Here is a 26,240-nt window from a genome sequence, read left to right on the forward strand (position 1 = left end):
CACCCCCCCCCCCTCCCCGAAATTGTGTTTACCATGCGTGTGCTTTAATTATCAATGGCCACTTATTTATGAATGAGAAAAATGATATCTAACTTTGAAGACAACATGTGACAATGCAGCAACCACGGTCCCTCCACAAATGCAGCAACATGTCATATACAACCAAGCAAGATATAACACTTATAGAATAAATTGCATATTTTTATTTTAAAAGTAAATATATCCAATGCCACAGGATTAGTTTTCATGGGAATAATGAACCAATGATAATAGCTATGATTAATTTATTCAATACATTCATTGTTGTCCATTTCAAATTATCGGTGTGCATAGACTATCAACAGTACTTTATGCCCTCTTTGTCTTAAATACTCACGAGCCACTGTGGCAAGTGCTGTAGAATAGCTACAAATGCAGCCACTGTGGCAAGTGCTGTAGAATAGCTGCAAATTATATGCTTTTTACCCACAATGCAGAGACAAAGGCACAATTGCTCAGCAAAACATTGGAGCTGTTCAGACTTTTCACAGTTACACAAACAAAGGCCACAGTTGCACAAACGGCTGTTGATTGTCTGGATGTGCACGGTTAGAAAACTGTTTGTAAAAATGATCTGTAAAAACTAGAAATATTAACTTCATTGGTATTGTGTAAAATTGTTTGTTTCCATAAATTAACCAAATAGAAAATACATTAAAACTGCCATCTCATTAAATTGTCAATTAATGCCGTAAACTTTGGATTCGATTGTAAAATTTAAGAAGGACGGTTTTAGGTTTTAATAGTCAAGACACACTCCTCCACCAAGAGTCCAGAAAGTCTTTCATCCATCATGTAACAGTAAAAAACCAGAAAAAATGTTGTATAGGATTTGTTGATACACACCAATAGTACATTAAAGCTTAAAAAACAAACAAACAAACAATTTCAGCTGATATAATGAACCCCTATGTAATCCTACAACACATATCATAAAACACACATTCTCACTGTCTGTAGATATGCAAAACATCTTTGAACTTTGACCTTTGTTGTATCAAAGTCCATTCTGAAAATATCAACAAACCGTCTGTATATATACAAATGTAATCACAGTACATATATGAGTTTCTGATCATGTATCAACAGGACTAATCAATTGAAATTGTGACATGAAAAGTGAGAATTCCTGCTGTTTTATTGCTAAGAATATCATATGACAATTAGAAAGGAAAAAATTTAAAATTTAAAAGGAAAATACTAAAAAATTATCTTGTTTATATCTTCAAAAGATAGCAAGCATAGAAATTGACTGATAACTAATTTACATTATTTTGCAGTGCGTAAATCCGTGACATGACAAAAAGGATATGGATGAAGTCATGTGACTTGTCATGCAAATCACATGACAATCACATGACAAACCTAATTTATCAATTTAAGGTTGTGATTCCCCTACCCTATTTAGCATTTACTCTTGAAGAAATGATAATATTAATAAAAAAAATTTATGACACAGAACACTTGCTCAGTAGAAATTTGAGAAGTATGATATTTTTTCTACAAAATTGATTAATTTTAAAAATGTTGAAACACAAATGATCACCTGCTGAATATAATTTGATTTATCAAGTTTTAGATGAATTGCATCTTTTATAAAGATGTTGACAATAATTATACTGAATGACAAATTATTAAGAAATGCCCCTTTGACATGGCATTCATTATAAATATAGATTTATAATTGTCAAAACACATTGATTTCTTACCTTGCAATTAATACTCTCCTTGCTATTTGCATAAGCTTCAACTTTTTGAACAAAAACTAAACCTGTAATCTCGTTGTCTTTTTCATGACAAACTTATAGATGGCAATTTAATGAGTCAAAGGCTAAAGTTTGCTCCGTAAATTGAAGAAGAATGCAGTTCATAGTTCAAGGGGGCTGTAATTCTTAATGTATTCAGGATTTGTCAGAATCTGTTGTTGTGTTTGCCATAAACACTGTATGCTCTTATCAAGAAAATTTCTTAGATCCTAATATTCAACATGTCAAAGTCTGTCAGTCATGAAAACTGAAGACAGCTATGGCCACACTGGACGGTTATACAAATTAGAATAATCCTAGGGGATCTAGTTGCTGCACACAGCTGTAAGACACCCCCTGGATATTTAGCATCCAGAAGTTGGAACAAAGGTTATTGATAGGCTTGGGAAAATATCCTGTTGCTAAGTGTGCAGGGGGTAGAAAAATAAATATCATATGAAAACATCTCCAATCTCATTACTCAATGTCATCTTTTTGCAGTCAGAAATGATCTCATGTCTTTCACTTTAAATGTTGTCAACTTCTGTTTTTCATATCAATAATAATATTATTAGCAGTATCTCTGCGTTTCATCGCTATCAAAGCTTCAACGATTAAATCCAGCGTAGCTATTTTCCCTAACTTATTTCGCCATGACAACAGCATCTGCAGCACTTGTTCTCTTGGTTTGTTTGTTTCTTCTTTCACATCCTCCACATCAATCTGTGACAGCCCAAGTTTCTTGCCAAGTTCAATGATGTCTTTGTAGGCCACATGATCTTTGATGATATCCAAATCTTTCACTGTTACAGTTCTCAAAACACCTGAAACAATAAATCAAAACTTTGTGAGGAATAAACACTATTCAGTGTGTCTTATAGCATTATGAAATAAAATAAAGTTTCAATATAAAATTCCACCATTGACTTGAGATCTGTGTAGTTGATCTCACCATATATTCTTCAGTGCCAGCTTCCCACACATTAGCAAAATCATGTTTACCAATGGCATAAAACTGAATTTGCCAACCTGACCATTTACTGACTGAAGTGACAACCTGAAAGCTGATTTAATAACTGGCCCATGTACACACAGGAGTCATCATCCACAGCTTTCAATTCCATTTTACCAACTGACCCATCGTCCACGGCTTTTAATTCCATTTTACCAACTGGCCCACCGTCCACGGCTTTCAATTCCATTTTACCAACCGACCCATCGTCCACGGCTTTCAATTCCATTTTACCAACTGACCCATGAACCTACAAGGCATGACTCTTCTCAACTCTCAGCTTGTAGTTTGACAATTACTCTTCTGATAGTTTGACCAAGTTCAAGGCCACCAATGATTTTGCTACCTACCTCCCAAGTAGTAATTATGTAGCAGTTGTCTTGTCTTGATGTCTTCAATTTCATCTTCCATCTTTTGTAGTCTTTCTTCCAGCGCACTGATGATGTTAGTGTCTTCTTTCTGTCGTAGGTTTACTTTTCTCACTTTAGATTTCATGGAATCCATTTGAGGCAGTAATCTCTCTGAAGTGATAATCAAAAATACACCAATGTTATTTTACTAGATGACATTGTTGTGCTTTAATGTTGAAAATAACTTACTTTGCATTTTGTATACTTTTGCAAGAATACTATTGTAGCTAGAACATGTTCGTGCCATTATAACTTTATTATTGTGATTGGCTTAGATTTAGTCATGTGACATGTTGAAAAAGTGATAAAATATGGGTTGATAGTCTCCCGCCTGCCAGATGCATTGATGTTTGCCACTGTGTATACATATCAATTGTGTATGCCTCTCTGTCCCAACAATAAATGTCACATATGGTGGTTGGGTAGCAAGACACACGTTGTGTGCCCCTCTCCCCAATGTACGTTGCCCCAGTTGAATTAGACAACATTTTTGTACAATCAAACAGTGAGTATGCGGGATTGACAACAAACAATGTTGTGTTGGTTCACAGACATTTTATATTTGAGTACAATGTTAGATATGCATGGCAATCATATATTTGAACTTTTCACACAGCAGCTCTATGTTCAATGCTGTGATTCGTATTTCTACACTGAGGTTTGAAAACAGGGGTTTGAGTTCTGTCTAATAAAAATTAATAATACAAAGCAAGGGCAAGATCTCAATTTGTTACTTGCCCAAGGGATGGTGCTTATAATGGTAAACATTGATGATGCCTGAATCTAACATATTATTATTTAAATATTGCCATGGTAACATGCTATTGCTATGACAGCATGCCATTGAAATTACCATTCATTGATATTTGACCTTTCATCTGTCAAAGATTTTAAAGATGATATGCAGTGGCAATGATATAAATCAAAGTGGAAATTGCCTTCAGAGAAAGTAATTTAGTATATTTTGGCAACTTTTTATCTTAATGTATAGAGTAATGTATAACACTAGTAATAGACACACACACACAAATTGTCTGTTATTTGAGGTAGAAACCATCTGTTAATTATTTTCCTGTGTGAAAGGTAAATCTGAAATTCTAGTTCACACAAGTAATGTTAGTCCTAACATAGTTGTCATTGCTATGGTTACCTTCTATTCGTTTTATTGCTTTCGTCGTGTAATCCATCTCTGACGTCACTTCCTGCCCAGGGTAGTTGAAAATAGTACTTCCGTGATAAACTACACTGACAGGGACTGCATCTATTGAGTCTCTTGATGACGTCGATATTCGCTGCTGTCGTGTACCGTGAACGTGTTGCATCCTGGGATACGGCATTTGCACGGGATCAAAACTTGAATGTAACGGTGAATGCGTCATTTTGCCACCTCGGGAACGCGGCAAACTTTGCGATACCAGAGTCGGGCTGGAGAGTTTCGTATGTCGAGGTGAAACATTGTCGTTGCCATGGAGTTTGCGTAAGTATGGAAGCTGAGATCTGACGGCAGATATCTGAACATTTTCTTTATTCCTCTGACCTATCTGATGTGGTGCAAATCTGTCCACTGTTGGAAATCTTGTTTCTTCTTTCTTCAGTCGTTGATATGGAGTTGTTGCCCGTGGTGATATCTGTTTTGATGATGGAACGGTTAGCCCTTGCATAGATGTATATTTAGATTGTCTCTGTCTTTGTTGTGAGTTTAACTGTACTTGTAGTTTCCCTGGCAATTTACTTTGAAGGCGTACTATTGGTCGCTTTCCGAATTCGCTGATTGTCGGTTGCTTGGTGACCAATCTGGGCGACAGATGGTTAATTCGTCGAGGTGTCTTTGTGGTTTGTCTTTTTGAATACACAATACGCTCTCGTCTCGGTGAACTTGTCTTCATTTGGTTCGTACTTTTGATTTCTGTTTTAGACTTTGTAAGTCTGCTGTTCTCGGCATCTTTTTCTAAAACAGTTCTTTTTGTCACGAAAACATCGTTGTCCAATTCCTCGTGGATAACATTAGAATCTTTTGATCTTAATTGTGGACGGTATGGAGTGTTCTTTCGGGCGCCAAAGTATTCTCCTAAAATCTGAAAGACTGTATATGCAGTGTCAAAAACACTTGGAAGCAAACTAACCAAACCAGAGAAGCCTAACCTGTCGTCAGATTCCAATGTGTATTTCTCCTTATCAAGATGTGAGAAGTCATAGTTATTAGAAAGCATCCTTTCCCATTCGACCATTTCATTGTAACAATGTTGTCTGATATGGTCTGGTAAATTCACGTCAAGATTTTCTCGAAGTTCTCGTAATTGGTATGTTAAGTCCAGAAACATCTCCAGAGCTCCCTGTGTGGTGGCGCTGCCGCTGAATTCGGATTCGGAAGACCAGATAGGAGACAATAGTGCCCGTACTTCACTTAGCGTCTTCACTCCAAGTAACTTGACTCGGTTTTTGCTAAGATCATCAACATTTGAAGTCGAATCGATTCTGTGTTTAATGGCATTAATGAAGTAGTTTCGCTGCCTCGCAAAAATGACATGCTCTTGTTCCACATCTTGTAAAGTTTTGTAAAGCACATTCACCACTTTGTGAACGATGGCTTCAGTACTACGAGAACTTTCCCTGTCTTCGCCCATCTTTGAAATTCGTTAAAATAAACCAGTACGTCCTGAAAGATAAAAATATTGTTTAATACCGTAAAAAATGAATGATAATGGCCTTTGAAATGATTTGATTATAGATATAAACACCTCGACTCTCAGTGTCAGATATATGGAACTCGGTATAGTTCGTATTATTTATTAGTGAGCAGTTGAATGTGAATACTAAGCACATACTTTCTGCAAACTGGTTTTTGGAAAATAAACAATCTCAATGAGAGAATTGTTCGGAAATAACTTAAATATTCTTTTCTTAATATGCAAAAATAAATATTTACTGTTTTGGAATTACGTGTGCAATATTACAATGAACACGCTGCAACAGCAAGTATGAAGGCATCACTTATAAAATATGTCCGCATTTCAAACAGAAGAGTCCGGCGTCGCGCGAACCCCTACATTTTGTCATAAAACCTGCAACTGTGAACCGTCCATGTACATCAGTGAAATTATTAGAGGAAGAATCATAACAACGCTTTTTTAGAATCATCCAAATCCGTATTAGAGAGAATATCGATATCCGTTGCTCTATAGTGTAGCAGGGCATCGGTATGTGATCACTCAAAGCTAAGAAATTCACAGTCCAACTCTTTGTACCTATTGGTTATAATTACCTACAGTAAGGTGAGGTTTGCCTTTCTCAAACTGTCATTGCGCGCATAAAATTTCAGGCTTCCGTGGTAAAGTACCGTTTAGCAAAGGATGGGATCACTATAATCGATCTCCATGACCGTGAATTACTGCACTGAAGAAGAACTGTGTTTGAACATCAGTCGATGAAAGGTCAAGTGTAACCATTCTACCATATCATGACTTTATTTGTTGAAGACCAGCGTTGAGCCTGAGTCAACAACTCGAAGCATACACTTTCTCAAATATGGCCCCATTATTTGTTAACGAGAGTGGTGTGACGGACTTCCTTACAATCAACAATCTGAAATGAAGTTCAGTTTACACCTGATATGGTGTTATGGTTCAAATAAAGCACAGGCTTTTCTGCTATGAGAAGTGACGTCAAGAGCTTTGAAAAGTGAATGAGCGTGCTGGCTCGTACGGTATTAATCAAGAAGCTAAGCAGGGAAATACTCGATTAGTGAGCACAGAAGAAGACTAATTTCATTGAAACATTTTACATTTGTAATAATCACCTTAAAAAACCTCCAAAAATATCGTTGTACAAAACCTCAGTCTCAACAGAAAACGCATAGCTCGCTTAGAGGGCACGATGTATTATCACGACACCCTGCATGGCTGATGTCTGTGATAAAAGTTAAATTGAATCAAAATTTCAGCAAAACCAAAGAGCAGTTTTTAATATTACTTTCTAAATTTTTATGGGTTTAAAATAACCAAGAAGCTCGATGAATCTAAATAGTCAACAAACTTGAGGTCTAGGTGGAGAGGAAATCGCGATACGGGTTCAATGAACAAAGAAGTGGCATACATAATCAACTTTTGTTTTATGTGAACTAGTTTAGACGTAGGGTGTTCCTCGAGCATCGATAGTTTCGATGCTCATACAAACCAGAAACTTCATTGCTACCTGGTGTCATTTCAACGTCGTTATATTTAATATTGATATCATTCCAAACTCATCGGAGGAATTAAGAAAGGATAAAAAAGAATATGCAATATAAGATTAGGAATCAGCGATCAGGTTTTGCTAAACAACTTAGATTTACCGTGGCCCTGACAAAAAATAAATTAGTGCTTTTGTTTTTCAGGCTCTGGCAACTTTTGCTGTCCTTTTGTCACCGTGATAACTGGGCAATGTTGATTAGACTTGCCCGAAGTCTGTTGGCAAATAAATATCACATTGAAGGACTGAATTTTCAGCAGACGTTGATGGTTGATGGTGAGACGATCGCAAAATTGAAGCATCATACTTGGCAGCCTGTTGTTTGGATTGTAGAGTGAATGCGAGGGGACCCGGGCCAGCCTAGCTATTGGTGTAGAATGCGGATGAACATTTTTGTTCACATATATACTAACAACTATTAGATAGCCTACTACATGTTCATTGAATTACCCTGAATACAGTTACCATAGCAACACATGATGCCAATACAACATGGCTGTATGTCAATGGCAACCCACACTTTCCAAATTCACAGTCCTGTGTAGTTATGTACAAACTCAATATAAAAGCACATGTGTACAATTTTTTTTCAGAATAAATGATTGTTGACATTGGCGTCGCCTTGTAGGATATGACAATGAGTCAGTAGTTTGGTGACTTCGGAACTCAGACACTCTATCATTACATCTGCGGATTGTCGTGGATGACTTCAAAGACATTACAAACCTGGACATGACAACGAAGAAATAATAAAGACACGAATTTATAGATGCGAAGACGTATTCATATTGAAATATTGTTTCACTTTAGGCAGCGCGTCATAAGCTCCGGTGGTTCTTTTTTGTTATGAGATATACACATTTGGGGAAAAAATATTGTCAACATGGTATATCAGGAAAACGTTTCTTCCAGCTGACAAGGCTGATAAAAATGTCGACTAATGTTAGATCACAGTCCCTGCACACACGGTCTGTGGTTAGATTCACTGGGTTCAGATTGGTTTTCTGACGTGTAGACATCGATATCATTATCTTGTTGGTCACGAAAACGGAAACTTCCGTACTTACTTGGATAACATAATATTTCCGTTGAACACAGTGACTGGAAAAGGAACCCAGCGGGAATTAGGAATGACCAAGTCTTTCTGCACGACAGATGAAACAGGTCAAAATTATCATTATAGCCGCTGTTCTAAACTTGATAGGGAGATTTTGCTTCTTGTCAAGTCCTGGACATCATCGCTTTGTGTTTGAAGGAGCTAAGACTGATTAGTTTATTTTATTAACATTAAAGTTGCAAAACGTAAATTTGATGACGGAAATTTTTGAAAATGCTTACAGCGGAATCTTTGATTTAAAACACGGTCCCTCTTTCATTACCGGGTGATAGATGGACCGTGTTTAGAAGTGCTGTCTAAACACGATCCCTCTATCACCGGCTGATAGATGGACCGTGTTTAGAAATACTGTATGTATTGATTGACTGTACTGATTATGCCAATTACATGCAAATCCCTGACCTGGCACTATTCAAGGTTAAATAGAAATTCCAATAAAACTGTAATCTCTGCAAGCATTTCAATAACTTTTGATGGTTTGTACTTTACTTAATAAAACAACTTCTTTTGTTTGAAGAGTAACAACCTAACAATGCGTACTAGATTCCTCAGAAACCAGCCACCACATCTACAAACTTTACATTGAAACTATTTCATTCTTCCGAGCTTTCCAATGGTCACTAAAGACGTATAAACACCGCGATTTCCTGTCTCTTTCATCCTAGAGTTACCAACTGACAGTAGAATTTTGCTTTTGATTTCTGCAGTGCTCATCTTTATTATCTTTATCGCGGCTACGTTTCATATCCTGGCTTGAAATCCAGGAAAATCGGTTACGTCTGTGAACACTAACTTTTAAATCACCGCAGGCATACATATAGACAGTGGGTCTCGTGTCTGTGCGATCCGGGTATTCTGTCCTTTCTATTACACATATAGAGTCACACTGGTCTCCATGGTTACAGCCCTCTCCCCTTTCTCGTAAGACACTGCCATAAATGACGAGTTTCCGTTGAATGAGTAAAGTTAGAAACTCAGATAGGTGGCGAGTTACTACCGAATAAAGGACCTTATAGACTGTAAAGCCATCATTGACCTCATTCATTGTTCCCGACTAGCTAGTCTTGAAAGGATTGTTAAATTTCTTGCAGTGGAAATCCTTGAATAGGAATAGACAATGTGTGACGTCACAACCAGCAGCTTGCGTGCTCTAGGTTAAACACCATTTGTGCAGTCATTTCCAATGTGTAACGTGCTGGACCGAAGCCAGAACGGTCACTTTGTCGCCGAGTCGCGGCTGAAACATGGACGGCAAAACGCTGATTCATGGATGACATGTACTACGGTTTCTGTACCACACCAAAGAACATTGTGAACATAACAAAGTATGATATAAACATCTGTCTGTACTGGTTTACAGGCAAGGATCAAATCAAGTGTTCGTGAACTCCCTCATGTATTGTGCGTGTATAACTCACACAAAGAAAACCAGACCACGATGGAACGTGTTTTGTTGTCTGGGATCACATACAACAATGCCCGCCGTCAACTTTACCTAATGATTTAAAACTTCTCGTGATTACGTTCGCGTGGACAGCTAAATCGTGAGTTTTCGGCCGTCGGAAACTTTTTCTTTTTTGATGATCTTAACTGTCAGATATCCCATGACAATACAAAGAAATGAAACAATAGACTGAATATCGGTGAATTCAATCTACCTGTGTATTGTTGTGTAAATATTTGTTAGTTCCATTCCTTTGTTAATCAAATGAAATTAAAGAAAAGGTTAAATCGATGCAATCCTGTCTTCTGAATGTCCCGTGAATTTTAAGTGCAGAGATTTTGTAAAAATATCGTTCGACGCTGAATTTTATGTTTATTTTAAGACATTGCCGGAAATAACAGGCAGGTGAATCTCACGCCTGTCTTGGAGAATGATTGTAAAAATACGTATTTTATGGCCTGACACAAAGCGTCTTCATAAATTTTTCCTCGGCTCACAGCTGGTTCAAATGAATGGCAACATATCTTATTTTCAGATATCAATCGTTCAAAACAGATTTCTTTCGGCCTATTCCAAACTGTCTAATGCAATTTTTTTAAGTTAGTAAGCATGCATATAGGCCTAACAAATTTACTTAATAAATCACCCATTGTATTTCAAAGGCTCAAAAACTTCATTGGTCTCGGTTGATGACGGTTCTTTCCTGTGTTGTCTTCAGTTTTGCGATTGTTAAAACAAGTTTTCAAATAAATCTGAAGCGTTACTGTTAACAATAAATGTCCACTTACTTTACGCTAGTTCTTCGGCGATATGTTCACCAGAATTACAGGTAGCCATTGTTAGATCGCCTTGCAGCGTCCATAACAACCACACTTGGACTTATATGTCGGTTTATCACATCTTCTAAACATGAACACCCTCAGATAATGAAACAGTAGCGTTCTCAATTATCGATGTCATTTCGATGACTGAATTCCGTAGAATACTGGTGATAGTCCGTTGTACAAATCTACGATAGCTTCCTAAGTTGGGTCAAAAGGCAGCCATGTTTGGAGTATCAGGCCAGACACAATTGTGATTATGGCTTGCGTGAGAGGTGAACCGTGGAAGCGTCCCCAGGTTGACGCGAAAACTTCAAAAGAGGCCTTAGGTTGTTAATGATTTACCAACCACCTGTTCTGTGTGTGAAGATCGGCGTACAATAATATCGATGAAATGCTGATTAGCATTAATTCTTGCGAAATGTTTTGTTCAGTTGACGGCCTTGAAGTTAAATTACCGGTAGGACTGAAAATATGAGAATCGCTAACGTTGTATTTGGTCTGCATACTTCAGTAAGAAAGTGTATATCGATATGTGAACGCAACAGTCTCTGTAGTTGGACAACATTTTTGAAAACCATATACGGGCAGCAAAGACCAAAATTATTCGAACTTAGGCCTAATATATAAACATGTAAACAAAGACGGTCGCGTTTATTGTTATCATATGCTTAGTTATTGCCGAGAATGTTTTTTTTGAGATCACTGTTAGTTCTTTCAAGGTAATTTCAAACACATATAAGATAATACTGTGTGCATATAGCATAAAACCATGTAAACTGTAAGGCGATATCGCCATGGGGTCAAACTCCTCTAAGATTATAAAGGACGCCCTCTGTACAGGTGCACACCTGTGTCATGCGTCACTTTTAGTCCCTCACATATAACGGTAACATTCGACAATGAAGTTTCGTTTCAGTTTGTTTTTGCATAATCAAACAGCAATGTCAAATTTGTGAAAACTCTTAAACAGTTGCTCACAAATATCACAGAATTAAAATGGGTAACAAAATTGATATTTAAACTTGCCATTATCATGTACCACAACACCATACCGTTATCAGTTAATCACGGTCCATGGAGGGCCTAGATTTCATTAAGTGTTTTTAAAAGTACGAGAGGGGAAATAAATACTCAGACGATGGGGTAAAAATTTGTCGTCCAAAGTTTTACAGAGACGTTCGTTCATATAAACAACTCATTTCAGTCGTTTCAGATGACAATTCCAGGTAGATAATTATCCTGTCTTTTAATTTTTACGTATAAAAAACCTTTCCTGAAAAGACTGATGTTTAAATGAATTTCCAAATTTTTCCTCAGTGATAAGGTTGAAAGATCATATTAACTTGATCAGTTCTTTTCTTCTTATTTTCCCAAAGTTTGTACGCCATTCAACTTTTCTAAAGTTCTTCATTTCTTACAATTCAACGACAATTTCAACAACAGTGCTTTCAGGGAATGTCCCTTGGCAGCTTGCTTTTTCGTAAGTCGCCACAAAAGCGATGAAAAACAATTTGTTTTTTTAAACGTATCTCATTTCCACAGAGTGTCAGGGAAGTAGTTTATGACATTTTCACACAAAAAAGATGACGTAAATAATGTTTAAATAAAAGTAGTTTTATTTTGCGTTTCAATGACCGGGGTCTATTTGCAAAGGAGTAACGCGTCAAATATTCACAAATAAAAAAGATACACAGATTCAAACTGTGTAGTGAGAATCTGATACAAACAAAATCGTAAACCTTTGAGTGAGATAATCAGTCTAACATTCGACAATGTGAACAACCAACAAAATATCTGAAGATTCGGTTATTCCAATTAAATGCAAGTTAATGAGAATGAAAAACCGGTGAAGTCGGGAAGATACTGTGAAAGGGTAGACAACAATTCAAACGAAAACAGACATTGCCTGGTGTTCGAAATCTTATTTTGTTAAGTTATGTTGAAGTGAGATTTCATCTGTAGCCTTTGTCTGTAAAGAGACGGTCAAGATCAAGGTCAAAAGACGATACCTGTTATTCAAATGTAAATTTGCACCTTTCCTCTACAGATATGTATTTTATTCATCTATTCATTTCTTGATCCGTTTAATTAACTACTATGTTCAGTGTCTTTGTCGCCTTGCGGAAAGCGATCTTTTAAAGCTGTTACCATGTCAGTCAAATCTAGTTTTATCAATGCAGTTTGCAGTCTTCCCCAGGTAGCGTGTTTGGATTCTTTCATTTTCCATAGTTTCAACATTTCAATGGTTTTTCTATAATTATCATCCCTAGATTTTGCTGAACAGCGACTGAGCATTTCTGTACTGAGTCCCAATTCAAGACCAATTCTGTAATATTCTGAAGCAATTATTGAACATATATGGGCCAGATCGCGATCACCAACAACCTGACTCCAGACGGCGCTGTTCCCACTGTTAACTCTTATTTTGCATGTCCAACCAGGCGACAGCCCACTAGTCATATTCGTACCTAGAAAAATAAAACGAGACTTGGTTTTATTTTTCGGCCTTACAGTCGCAAACATCTGTTACTGATGCTTTAAGTAAATCACTTAATGTAACTTTACTCATGTGTTTTACCGAGTCACGATCAAACTTCCTCGACTCAGAACACTTCCAACAAAATCATTCCTTTTCAAGTTAAGCATGAGTGCCATTCATTTTCGTCCGTATTTTAATGGAATGTGATCACAAAATATTATTTGAAATCATGATTTAGTTTACACATATCGCAGTTGATGAGGCAAGACATAAACTCCTCGCAATTTATTGTAAGTATAGATTGTATAGGGAAGTTTTTTGTTTCTCACAGTTTACGTGTGTCTTAGTTTTCCTTCGAAACTATGTTCAGCTTGTTCTACTCTCTTTGAAACGAGGTAATTTTGGTAGCTGTAACATAACTAATAACTTGATGCAATCGTGTTTACTAAGTTTTGACTAATCATCACTTACTACATGAATTGTTCTCTTGTAATTTCTTCAATCCAGCTCTGATATCAGCCTTGAGTTGTTTCAGCTCATTGTTGACTAATTGTAGTTTGTTCTCAGTAAATTTGCGTTGATTCTCCAACGAACTTCTTAACATTGGAAGACCAATCAAACTCTCTTCCATTCTCTCAACATCTGCTCTTAACGACCAGTCCACTGTTGCTATCCTCAGATCAAGCTTTTGTATTCTGTTGCTGAATTGCTTGGTAATGGAATCTTCCAGTTTAGTAATCTTTGCATTGGTTTCTGCAATGTTGTCGTTGATTCGTTTGATCACTTGTTTTTCCAAATTTCGAACCTTTTCGTCTAGCTTGTTCACGTGGTCAATCTTTTTGGCCAGATCTTGAATCTGCTGAGTCATTCTTTTGAAACTGTCTTCGAAATGCTGAAATTTGCACTCCACAATCTCCTTAAATTCAATTACTTCAGCCAAGTCGGAGTCACATTTTTCCAGTTTACGAAGGATTTTTTCTTCAAGAGTTGTCCTGGCGATGGTCCCTGTGATATGACGTGGGTTTTTTCGTGGTCGAGACATTGGTGTTCAGCTGCAATAAAACGCCTCAGTTCGATAATAATGATCACCAGAGTGAGTACGTTAGGTGTCTTGATGCAGTGTCCAAAACACGTACTCAAAATCCTCATTGCTTAGAAATAAGAACATAAAGTTGCCAAGGCTATCTCCATATTAGCCACACAGCCAGCGACACACATCTATACTAAAAACTACCTTCGATTGAACGAGGTCATACCATGAAGTCATTCTTTACTTAAAAACTCAATGTAAATGGTAATTGTTTTCCTTGCCATTCGAGCTACTCTATTTAGTCAGGGATTGTCTTTCAAAAGCCAGGGTGTCAGTGTCACTGGTAGGGGGATTCCTTGACTCGGAGATTTCTGTGTGACAAAAAGTGCCATGTTGACTCTTAACTGCCCATTCATAACTTGTATGCATGGTTTTGCAAGTTTGAGGAAATATTATTTCTGCATTTAAATGAAACATTTGATTTAAAGTCTCGAGCTGCCCTGGAAATTCATCTATATCACTTTCTTCAAGTTGATTTTTCTTCTTGTTGTAACGAAAGACGTGAGATTCGATTTCCGAGGGCGCTAATGTGAGGGTTGACTTGACACCGGACAATTGTGTTGTTTCCTAGGCTTAAATTACAACAACCTCAGTGTTTTTACTTAGCAACGCTATGTCATTAAAAAGAACACATCATACATTTGCAACGAGTGCCATGCTTCTTAGTTGTATTGGCAACCGTTCTGATTTCCCGACTAGATTGTTTTTACGGTGAAACACTGAGGTGCACATATACCATGTTGTGTAGATGGCTTACTAAAGAGCAATTCAAATTGAAGTATTAATCATGTCGTGTCAACATGCCTCAGTCCTGGAGAAAGGTAAGTTCTAACTCGCAGTGTTTGCTACAACAGGATGGGCATATATGCAGTTTGACCTAGTTCGACCAAGATCAGAATCGTAAACACACACAATGTTTTTTATGACAAAATGATCAATACCATACAGTACAGACAGACAAACCGACAAACAAGACGTTTTTAGCGACAATAATTTTCTCAGCACCAGTAAATATGGTGAATGCATACTTAGAGTAAGCAAACAACGATTGTCACTTATTTGAAAATTTTGTCTGATTTGCTGTATGTCTGCTTGTACTGGTATATTAAAGTTGATTCATAAAATGATAACTTTATGAAGGCAAATTTTAAAATACACAGCATGTGTTTTGTACATTACGACTTCAAAGATTTTTTTCTCAATACTATAGATAAAGATTAAGAAAAAAATATACTAGATTTTACAGCAATAAAAAGTATACATATCACAAGAGTTTGGACTACATCGCCCTCCATTATACTGGTAATGTCTCTGTAGCATTTTATCGATGTCGTGTTTAGTTGACGTGTACTTTTCAATAAAAAATGTGTAATGAGAGGAAACTGATTCTTTATACCGTTAATGTATTAAAATTGACACTAGGCAAGATGCTTGATATACGACAATATACACATGTATACTGATTCTGTACATTTGTCAAATACGTTAAGTATACATGTAAGTACATGTATATATAAAATGCACGTCACAATTACAGTGTACTCTTGATGTGCAAAGATCTGCATTACGTAAACTACAAGTATTGTTCCGCATAGAAATAGCCTACATTACATATATCAACATATTTATATGTTCCATATACAAAGATATATGTCACGTATACCACTAATGTGGTGTTTCATATACGTCCATACACCATATAAATATAAATATAAATGAACTCACATCATAACATAGCATTTTACCCAGTGTTACATCAAACGAAGAGACAACGATTGTCTGCTGTATCGTTTGTTTGCGCTATCAACAGTGGCAAAGGAAATTCACAGTTTGTGAAGCAGTAACAGTAGAACAAGGATCGAAACACATATTACTAACTATTAGGCGGAAAACAAATAAGACAAATTTCAGTTTCAAGTTGTCAACACCCTGTCTGTGTCATGTTCAATGTTATCACTGATAAGTAAATTTAAGTCCAGAAAAGAATCAATTTGTAAACTTATAACGTGCACGATGCACTGTGCTGGGAAAATCAATGCTCACGTTTCACCATACTTTACGAATAAGAATATGTATTTAAGAAATTATACTTGTTTTGCAGAACAGAACTGACAGTATCGTCAAGATTTACCAATATTGCCCCTCCAACAAAAGAAATGCAGACAAAAGACAGAACGTGCTAGATGTGTACAGTATGTCACACATTTATTCGGAAAAGTCGGAAAATAATGTGACAATTTTAAAGGTATACTGTCACCTGTTCCAATTTTGCCACAGTTACCATGGAACGAGAAAATTTAACCAATCACAGATCTTAAGCGGGTGGCCGCTTTTAAAAACCAGCGCCCTCACATGGGCATTTTGAATACCAAGGAACGCCCCTTTGACCATATATGGGCATATTTAGATTACAGGTGACTGTATACCTTTAAGGTGAAAACACTCAGCTCTTCGGAAAGTTCCAGTTGATGGTACTACAAAACAATGTCCAGAAATTGTTTCACAAGAAGCAAAAGTTAAATATTTAATCCATGTGTATAAATATGATATTACATAAATATTCAACTATTGAAAAATTACTTTGACAGGTGAAATGCAACGCCAAATAATTCAACAAAACTACGCAGACCTAATTGAACAAATCAACACCGATTACGTCCTTCCACTTCTTGTGCAGGAGGGCGCCCTTACTTTGGATATGGCTTCAGATATCAAAAACGCGGGAAACACAACTAAGAGAGACAGAAATCAAAGGCTTTTAGAATTAATTATCTGCGGGGGTGATCCTGCATTCAAAGCATTGGTGAAAAGTTTAAAGACGGGATCAAAACAGAACCACCTTGCAGATGTTTTATCTGGATCTACCAAGCTTGAAAAATCAGACGAAAACAAAATAACAAATGATGTCAATCACAGCATGTTGAATGGTAAGTATTAACAGCATTGAGTGACACAGTGGAAGAATTCGAATATTACATACACTAGTCACAAATGTACATTAACCTTAAATTCATGTAGTACTTACAGAAATCTTCAAACAAAGAAAGGCATGCATGGATCAATCTTACCTGTGAAAATCATAGACGCTTCCACTGTCTATGTTATAATCTAAAGACTCTTCGTTACCTATACACACAGTTACCCAAGACGCGGTCCCAATCTAACAAACGCTTCCACAAATGTACAATATAGGATTGATGAATTAAGTAATGCTAGCATCTGAGAAGAAAACATTACCTCCTAAAAGGCTATATACCATTTCTGTTGGAGTACCAAATGTACATGGAGTTATTTGTTGATCTGCCAACACAACTGTCGGTCAGTCGGTAAAATATCTGCGCTGAGCCACATCGCCAATTCCGTAAATGCTCGTCCGATTAAGTTTACATTTTTAATAGCAGAATACCTGGTATTTTTATATAACCTGGTATATAACTTACAAAAGAATATCAAACTATGTTTTAAAGGATATTTTTGTGGTTTTCAAAAAACCGCTTGCCGCACTATCTTTAAAGTTTTAGATTTATAGAAACATTCTGGCCATGATTTCTGCACTAAAATTTGTCCAAATTTGTCGCAATTTCGGTAGAAAACAATGTTGACAGTGATCTTTCCTTGTGATTTTTTATCTGTCGGGACATTGTTGAATTTCAGAAATGATACCCGAAGTCAAGTTGGTATTCGTTGCCAAGATAATTTCAACGAATTTCTATCAAGTCGGACTAGTTTTGGGAGTCCCTCTCAGTGAAATTGATGTGGTGGACATTGATCACCATGGTAACAGTGAAAGACAAGCCATAGCCATGCTAAAAGTATGGAGGATGCTGAAGGGCCGCAATGCAACATGGGAAAAGCTGATTAAATGTTTGAAGTCTCTTGAGTTGAATTTGAAAGCAGACGAAGTTTTTCACCTAATGACGTCAAATCTCTGAAGTTCGGAAGTTGTCATTGTACTTCAGCTGGTCTGGGAGAATCGATCTTGGACTTGAGATTGCAAGGGACAAAACCAATCTTCGTCAAGTGTGGCTTGGAGCGTAGAGAAGGATCCGATGGGTAAAGAAAGTACACATCTCAGCTCTACCACGTCTCGTGAACTTGTCTGTCAGTCGCAAAATAAATCTAAGTTGACTTTGGATATTGTGACCTCGAGTGTGAAAATTAACGCCTTTCACATTAACCATTGAAATGACCACAGACTTCCATCAGCGTATCAGTTTTATCATGACATATCTATCACTTTCCCGGTTACAATGGTTTAGTGAGATCGAGACTGGTCATGTGTTTTGCATATGCAAATATCTGAGTAGCTTGAGTTTTGAATAATGTCAGTGTCTGGTTTTACATATCGAGTGACTGTTTTGTACTGTAGTTTCTTAAATTTCCGGAAGAATGACTGTATAATTCAAGTCGCCCAACTCCAGCTACCACTAACAGTTTTAAAATATAGACTTTGTAACAACAAGAACGAGACAACCCCAGGAATGTACACATATAATCTACAAGCATTCAGACTATGTGTTTATGATTCGGATATAAATAAAACAAGTTTTCAATGGTACCTTATTGATAGTCGAATAAACCGTCAAAATATTTCAGACGAAAATTTTAAACTGTAGTGTAATTTTTTACACAGTGACAGTGTAGTCACAGAAGCGTTTGAAAATTCTAAATTTGAATAACGACGCTTGAAAGGGAGGGACATGTGATGTTCAAGTATGATCCCTCCACAAATCTGTTTAATATTTAGAGGGCCCATGGCTGACAGCAACATGCTTTATCCAGCCAAAGGAGGTAACTGTGGGCTTGAACAAACCATTGGCAGTAGACGTCTTCCCTACAGACTACTGTTGATGAACAAAGATATTGATGTGTGTAAGCTTGACTTGTGAATAATGTTTGTCATATCAAGAAAAATCTACCTACAAGCCAAATTGTAAGCTTATGTGACTAGTACAGCCCGAGTGCATATCAATACACAATCCACACATCTCTATTTTATTTATTGTAGTTTTATTTTCTTGATAACTACTGGTCATTTAGTCAAATTGTTTTTTCTCTTGGACACATTTGCCTTTGGATAGGTAGGCCTAAATGTATTCTCGTATTTTCATTTCGTGTTGATTAGGCATTAATGATGGGAAATGTCTATGTCAAACAAGAGTTATATCTCTTAAATATGCCTGAGTAGCTAGTTGTCTTGGATAGGATAGACAGTGATCTGTGATACGTTGAATGGCTTGATTTTGGATTTGAGATTTCCCCGGAAATTTCAAATGCATTTGGAATGATAGTACAAATCATTAGTACAATCCTTCAGCAACAAATCTGCTGGCAGTAGCACATATCTATCTATCTATCTATCTATCTATCTCTATCTATCTATCTATCTATCTATCTATCTATCTATCTATCTATCTATCTATCTATCTATCTATCTATCTATCTGTCTGTCTGTCTGTCTATCTATCTGTCGGGGGAGGGAGAGAGAAAACCACCTATGTTTAGGCATTAAACTCACAGTCATCAAAAGTTTTTCTAACAATGGGTTGAGAGTGATCTTTTATTTTTCAAGAGAGGGGTCAGAAAGTGAATTAAATTTGCCGTCCAAATTAACATAATAACGCCGACGTTTTAAGGGTGGTGTGGTTAAAGTACCTTCCCATACACTGCTATGCTAGAATGTCAGAAAAATTACCGTACTGCCAGCCCGAGCTATTGCGCGGCACCGCAGCTGGTGGCGCTATGAAGTCCTGAGGTGATTGGAGGTGATTCCATTTTCAGTGAAGAGGTATTGTTCGCTGATCACTGCGTCTCACGTGACTAGCTAGACGCAGCACTTGTCACTGAGGCGGGGACCAGCCAAGAGGTATTGATAATACAAAGCTAGCTTTAGTGTCATACTTGTTTCGGATTTTGAGAACAAATCTTTTCCACAATCTGTGCTCTATGTGACGCTATTCGTTCAATTTCACATAAATTAAAAGAATCTTGACTTGAAAGAAAGCTGTATCTTTACATATTACCATGGAAGATGGGGAAGAAACCCACACAATCTAGAAACCGAGGAGAACCTTGATCTCAGAAAGCCACGCCATATCTCGCGAGTACACAACCAATGACGTCACACTCATAACAAATCAATATGGCGGAGATTTGGTCCGGAGGGCTGCATCAATGTTCCTGAAATTTGGCATCTTGTGTTCTTCCCCGGGAGGACGCATTGTGGTATACTTTGGCTCAGAAAACAAACTTTAGACTACGAATTTCAAGTTGCATAACTCAGCAAGCTCAGGCCGTCCGAACTCAACAGAGGAGAAATTTACACGAATCAATGGCGGTGTTGTGATTTCTGTGACTGTCGTCGGAATAAACCCATGCCCATAGTCTTCAGACCCATATCGGTGCAACTGTCAGCTTCAGTCAAAGAACATCTACAAGGCGTACAATGGCTACCAAGCATAAACCAAAGAAAGGAGTATTGAGTGGCCTTACCGACCCTCAAAAGTGAGTACTTAAAAACTGAGTGCAACCGTTTGAATGAGGGGTACGTTCCGTACTGACACTGTAATATGTACGAGCTCTGTATGGCCATTCACACACGCTTCCGTGTTTTGATTGTCATATTTGTTATTTACCCAAGTTCTCGTTTTCTGTCACCATTCCACGTGAGTGACGTGGGCGTACAGTCTTCATCCAGCCTCTTTACTCACGGCTAGACGTAGACTAGAAGGCCAAGACTTCTTGTAGCGCCCCCACCCCCAATTATTACGTGTATGCACACATGACATAAGAAGTCTCTTTTTACCTCAATGGTAATAGGGAGATCCCTCCCATGAATCACATGACCTCTGAGTAATGAAATGCACATACCCTGATATTGTACTCAAGAAACCCAATGTTAAAGGGAAGCCTTACAGTATCACAACTTTACACAAGCCATTATTTATTATGCAGGCTTATGCAAAAAGCTACACTATAAATGTGTCTCCTTAACGCAAGAAAGACATTTGTGGTGAAATCTATCAGTTGGGTGATATGCAAGAGAAGTGGTTGCCATGTAAATGTTGAATTTTTGGTGAAATAATGTGACAAATATGCAAATGAGCTTTCAGAGAGGCTACACAAAACAATTTACCTCCAATGACATTTTGATGATGTGCTACAACGTTGAAATGAATGAATTGAACATGACACTTGATTCATGTAAAAATTTGGGATTGCTTTTATCTTGCACTGGATACTCACATTGTGCTCAACTGACAGTAAGACAATGGGGTCTACATTGGATACTCACATTGTGCTCAACTGACAGTAAGACAATGGGGTCTACATTGGATACTCACATTGTGCTCAACTGACAGTAAGACAATGGAGTCTACATTGGATACTCACATTGTGCTCAACTGACAGTAAGACAATGGGGTCTACAGTGCATCAATCAAGCTAGACTTTAACTTAATGAGATGCAAATGAAAAGACTAGTGAACAAGTAACACTTTTGCTGGGAAATTATCCTTTGTTTGTAAAAATGAAAAGATGCTGATGCATGTACGATGTGCATGTACAATGTCTTTGCTGCTACAGGGTGACTTCCGGTATGACAACAGCACGTTTGGTACAAGAAATACGCTCTGCGCTGTTTGTTCAAAGCTACTGACACGTCAATCACAGTTATGCTATAGTCAGTAGTTGTTACATTCATGCAATCAACTGGGTATCGTTTGCGTGCAATGCGCTTAAAGGGGGCTTCAAACATTTAGTGCCTGTTTCTCATTTTATCATCATTCCTGTGAGCAAATTCAGTTCTGTGGATAAAAACTGAAAAAGCTTCCAGCATTGATGTACCACTTCTGCTAACAAAACCTGGAGGGTCAATTAGAGTAGCTGGGTGAACTCACTTTAACAAAACACAGTAATAGTGGCTCTCTCCTGGCTCTCCAAACACTGAATAGTTTGCTATGTTTTCCTATGGTAAATTAATTATCACCCAAAAGTTACATCAAAATGTTTTCTATGTTCTGCAGATTTTGTTTAGACCACTTACCATGAAATTTCTGTGAGAGGAAATCTTCAAATTAACATTTGTTGGGTGACCCAGAAAAAAGTTACAATAGGAGTTTTGAGGAAGTAGGAAAATCATTAGTAAAGTACATTTTTGTGCACAGTGAAGAATTTGATTTTTAAATCAGTTTTAGTCATAAAAATGGGTTAATTTAACGTCAGGTGTATTCAATAGAAGTGAAACATATGCAATGATGCCGTCACATTATATGATGGAAACCTATGGTTGATGATTTATACTGTACACGTATCAGCCATATCTGATAAAATTTTGTGTACTTCTGTTTGACCCACTGTAATTTCTCTATCCATGTAATGTCGATGGCAACATGAAATGTTTCATGATTACATGTACATGCTTTCCAATTGCTGTCATTTATTTGTTTCTTGTTTAGTGTCTATGTGAGAATTTTTTTGTGTACACATATATGACACTATATAAGTGCTTGCATCATCATTATTATTTCTCATTGATACCGTACGGTAATATATCAATTTTTTTCATTGTAAATAATGAATTATGAGCAGATTAATACTTCATGAATATAATTCCATTCTTGACAAGAATGGCCAAAAATTCCAGCACAGCTTTAAAGTCCGCACATTTGATATTTTTCAGTAATACAATGTTCTTGAGGATTTTTAATCTCATCAATACAACTGCAAGTATGAATCTAGTATTTTGCAAGTATGAATACCTTTCATGAATACCTTTCATATGGAGACAGCGTGTTGCCAACAGTTTAACCAGCAGTCTATATGTTTCAGCTCTGTAAACCCCAAAGTAGTTTCCCAGTTTGAAACACATGTTTAAATGTTAAACTATTTGATATTGAATGTCAGAAGTTACATTGTAGTAAGAGATGACTTGATAATTACACATAACTGTGTTGAGCAAAATTTGATGATATATCAGAAAATCAATTCTATATCATGAACCATTCTGTGAAAATTTTATTGTTAGGTGTATATGCAATGATCAACTTTTAAGAGTAACTGTAACTGTTCAATATAATACAGCAATTACCCGATGGGCCCTTGACATCATATTCTAGTTTGCTAAATCAGTTGCTGGACAGATCATCTCTTTTGATACAGCTACTTTGATATGTAACTTGTGTGATAAACTTATGTAATTAATATTGCTTGAGGGTTATTTGTGTAATACTTGCGGTAATCTTTAGTAGCAGTATTTGTCTTTGAAAACCATATTCTCACTAAAGTATGTATTTTTTATCAAGAATCCATATGTTCATTTGCTATTGCCTGGTACAGTGTGCAACCTGAGAGAGTTCATTCCAAATGTTGTTCATTCAGATGATTTGTAGGTCAGAGTATGACTGCTAGACTGCTGATGTCATCTAGTGTGTACTTGTACCATGGATCCAGTTCTTGTATAGCCTGAACCAAAGTTGTATAAACAGGAAGAAATACATGTGACTTGTCTCAGCTGGATGTCATGTGCCTCAGCTGAAATCATCCTCAATATACATGTCAGTCTAGTAACCAACAGTCACATAATTGTAACTTACAATTGTAAGTATAATGAGAATGCTTTAGACCAATAAATATGGTTATTTGGGACAGGCTAGTACATGATTAAATAATACATGTTGGTAGTTGAGAACTATGTGCACTGAAGTAATTCTTTGACATTCATTAGTAGTGTAAAATTTAAATGATTTCATCTCAGCTATCAGCAACATGCAGCTTCTCAGACAGACAGACTGTCTAATGGGGTGTGTCAGCATTAGACTTCTCTTAAACCACTGTTCACAGGAAACCTTCCTGTTTGGTTTACAAGTTCCTTGGGAAGTCCTGCCCTGTTCAATTTGCTTTGGTCAAAATATCAGTTTCTCTGATACCACTGATTTCATATTTAATACGTAGATCCAAAGGGATACCTTATTCACAAATATTCATACTAGCATAAAACTTGCATGTATAATTTTTAGAATGTTTTTGTATATATTTTGCTCAAATTTCAAAAAAAATTCTTGCCTGAAACCTCTCCTACCCAACATGATGATGAAGTTGGCAAATTTGGTGACTCCATTCAGATTTGTTCAAATGATTATGAAATTTTGATATACAAAGTTTGATATGTTCAAATCATTATGAAATTTGGATATACAAAGTTTAGGCCAGTCTGGTCTACTTGCCAAAGATGTATAATATGGCTTCCCTGATCCGCTGACTATAGAATTCAGAAATGTTTTTACATTTTCCTTCCACATCATTTTCTGTCTCGCCAGGGTCTATAGTCTCATCGAGTGACTTTGATATGTGGTTTGTAGCTTTCTAAGAGAAATTACAATGTACTTGTTATTGGAACCATAACATGAACACAAACACATTTGCATATGTTTTCTTTGTCTTTGTTCATGCTTGTTGCAGACAAGACACATTTGCATGTTTTCTTTGTCTTTGTTCATGCTTGTTGCAGACAAAACAAATGTATCTTTGACATTTTGATGTTTGTCAGCAGGCATACATCTAGCTTTGATGAATTGCTATATGCAAATATTTATAATGCAGATACAGTTGTAAAAACTAGGGTAAATGGACACGTTGATATTGCTGTGTAAAGGTCAGCTTATATAGGAATCCCAAGCACTTCTCAATTCTTCCAGTGCTTTCTCTCTGCTCTCACAATTCATATATAAATTATGTGATAACTGTTTTTGAAGTATATTCCACTGTCCTGTGCTTGGATCTCACTCAGGTCAACCCCACTTATAAAATTTCTCAATATTATAATTAATTACTGAAAGAATCAACAATGAACAAGCATACCATGTATTTTTGTGTGTAGTTCATGCGTATCTGCCCTGGATCAAATGAAAGACGTATAATAGGAAGTTGATAATTAGTTCTCATAACTTGAATATCAACTCAATGTTATAGTGAGAGTGTACAGCCTGTGTTTCACTAACAATTATATTGGTACAAAGAATATAAATAATGAACAAGTACCAATGCTATGGTCTGTGGTACCTGTGAATGCCACTGTCTCTTTATGAAAAATCGACAAATTTTACACCACTTTACTGAATGGTATCATTTCCATGTTTGTGAAATTTTAAATCTGCCTGTTCATTTATATGCATGTATAAAATCAATTCCAATGCATATTTCATCATAAGTAGTGGTATAAATGTCAACGCAATCCATACCACACCATCTTCATATCTGGGTTAAAGGTTACACCCAACTTCCTATTTTTTGCAAAATTCTGTTTGTACAAAAAAGTGAACCAGAGATGAATATTATATCATTTTTGAACCAATATATCAAATTGTCATTTTATGTCAGATAATAACCAAACCAAATGTTACAATAATATCTGTTATATTTTGTTGTATCCAAGAAAGAAAGCATAAAGTCTTCACCTTTCTTCAAGCAATAAAACAGCCTCCTTACAGTTTTCTTTTAATTGCTTTTCTCGCTTGACTTTGATCTTTAGCGCTACATGTATGTTTGTAACTTTCAAAAATCACCAACATTTTTATATTTGGCTGTAAAGTCAGTTACCCTTTCTCATGAAGACAATCATAAAAATATTTCTTCAATTACCAATTTTGATAAGTTTTTGTGTTTGATGTAATGTCATTGAAGTAAATTACAGTAATCAAATAAAATGTCACATCAAGGGTCCAATAATTCTTATATACGTTGAAGTCATGGTAGTGTCAGTGAAGACCCTGGTTTGATTTGGACACATTCCATACACTGTACAGTAAACATTGGAAAATTTTTCAAATTATTTATTTACAATCTCTGTCAAACTTG

The 26,240-nt window shown here is 36.6% G+C and overlaps 3 protein-coding genes across 3 annotated transcripts in view; 2 read left to right on the forward strand and 1 right to left on the reverse strand.

The window, feature by feature from the left end:
• Positions 1-174: 174 nt before the first annotated feature.
• On the reverse strand, positions 175-11,092 carry LOC139115106 (uncharacterized). Its single transcript, XM_070677008.1, has 4 exons — positions 10,783-11,092; positions 4,357-5,862; positions 3,147-3,317; positions 175-2,608 (listed from the first exon to the last, which is right to left on the reverse strand). Exons 2-4 carry the CDS (start codon positions 5,828-5,830, stop codon positions 2,322-2,324), a joined length of 1,932 nt encoding a protein of 643 aa, XP_070533109.1. The 5' UTR covers positions 5,831-5,862; positions 10,783-11,092; the 3' UTR covers positions 175-2,321.
• Positions 11,093-14,977: 3,885 nt separating this feature from the next.
• On the forward strand, positions 14,978-18,966 carry LOC139116429 (uncharacterized). The gene is made up of 3 exons (XM_070679069.1): positions 14,978-15,208; positions 16,976-17,314; positions 18,042-18,966. The coding sequence occupies exons 1-3, from the start codon at positions 15,175-15,177 to the stop codon at positions 18,317-18,319; spliced, it is 651 nt and encodes a 216-aa protein (XP_070535170.1). The 5' UTR covers positions 14,978-15,174; the 3' UTR covers positions 18,320-18,966.
• Positions 18,967-20,500: 1,534 nt separating this feature from the next.
• LOC139115098 (oxidation resistance protein 1-like) overlaps positions 20,501-26,240 on the forward strand; it is a 49,905-nt gene continuing 44,165 nt past the window's right edge. Inside the window, 1 exon segment of the mRNA XM_070676991.1 lies at positions 20,501-20,891. Within this exon segment, the coding sequence (XP_070533092.1) occupies positions 20,833-20,891 (59 nt within the window). The 5' untranslated portion in view covers positions 20,501-20,832.

The sequence above is a fragment of the Ptychodera flava genome, chromosome 17 (assembly GCF_041260155.1).
Source record: "Ptychodera flava strain L36383 chromosome 17, AS_Pfla_20210202, whole genome shotgun sequence".
In the NCBI taxonomy this organism is placed as follows: Eukaryota; Metazoa; Hemichordata; class Enteropneusta; family Ptychoderidae; genus Ptychodera; species Ptychodera flava.

Bases quoted from the DNA above. Each gene is read 5' to 3' on its own strand.
- LOC139116429 (XM_070679069.1), top strand. From the start codon at position 15,175: ATGTCGTGTCAACATGCCTCAGTCCTGGAGAAAG. The intron at 15,209-16,975 runs GTAAGTTCTAAC...TTACTTTGACAG, and splicing joins TGCCTCAGTCCTGGAGAAAG to GTGAAATGCAACGCCAAATA. The intron at 17,315-18,041 runs GTAAGTATTAAC...GTTGAATTTCAG, and splicing joins CAATCACAGCATGTTGAATG to AAATGATACCCGAAGTCAAG.
- LOC139115106 (XM_070677008.1), bottom strand. From the start codon at position 5,830: ATGGGCGAAGACAGGGAAAGTTCTCGTAGTACTGAAGCCATCGTTCAC. The intron at 3,318-4,356 runs GTAACCATAGCA...TTATCACTTCAG, and splicing joins AGCAATAAAACGAATAGAAG to AGAGATTACTGCCTCAAATG. The intron at 2,609-3,146 runs GTAGGTAGCAAA...TTATTGTTTCAG, and splicing joins ACATAATTACTACTTGGGAG to GTGTTTTGAGAACTGTAACA.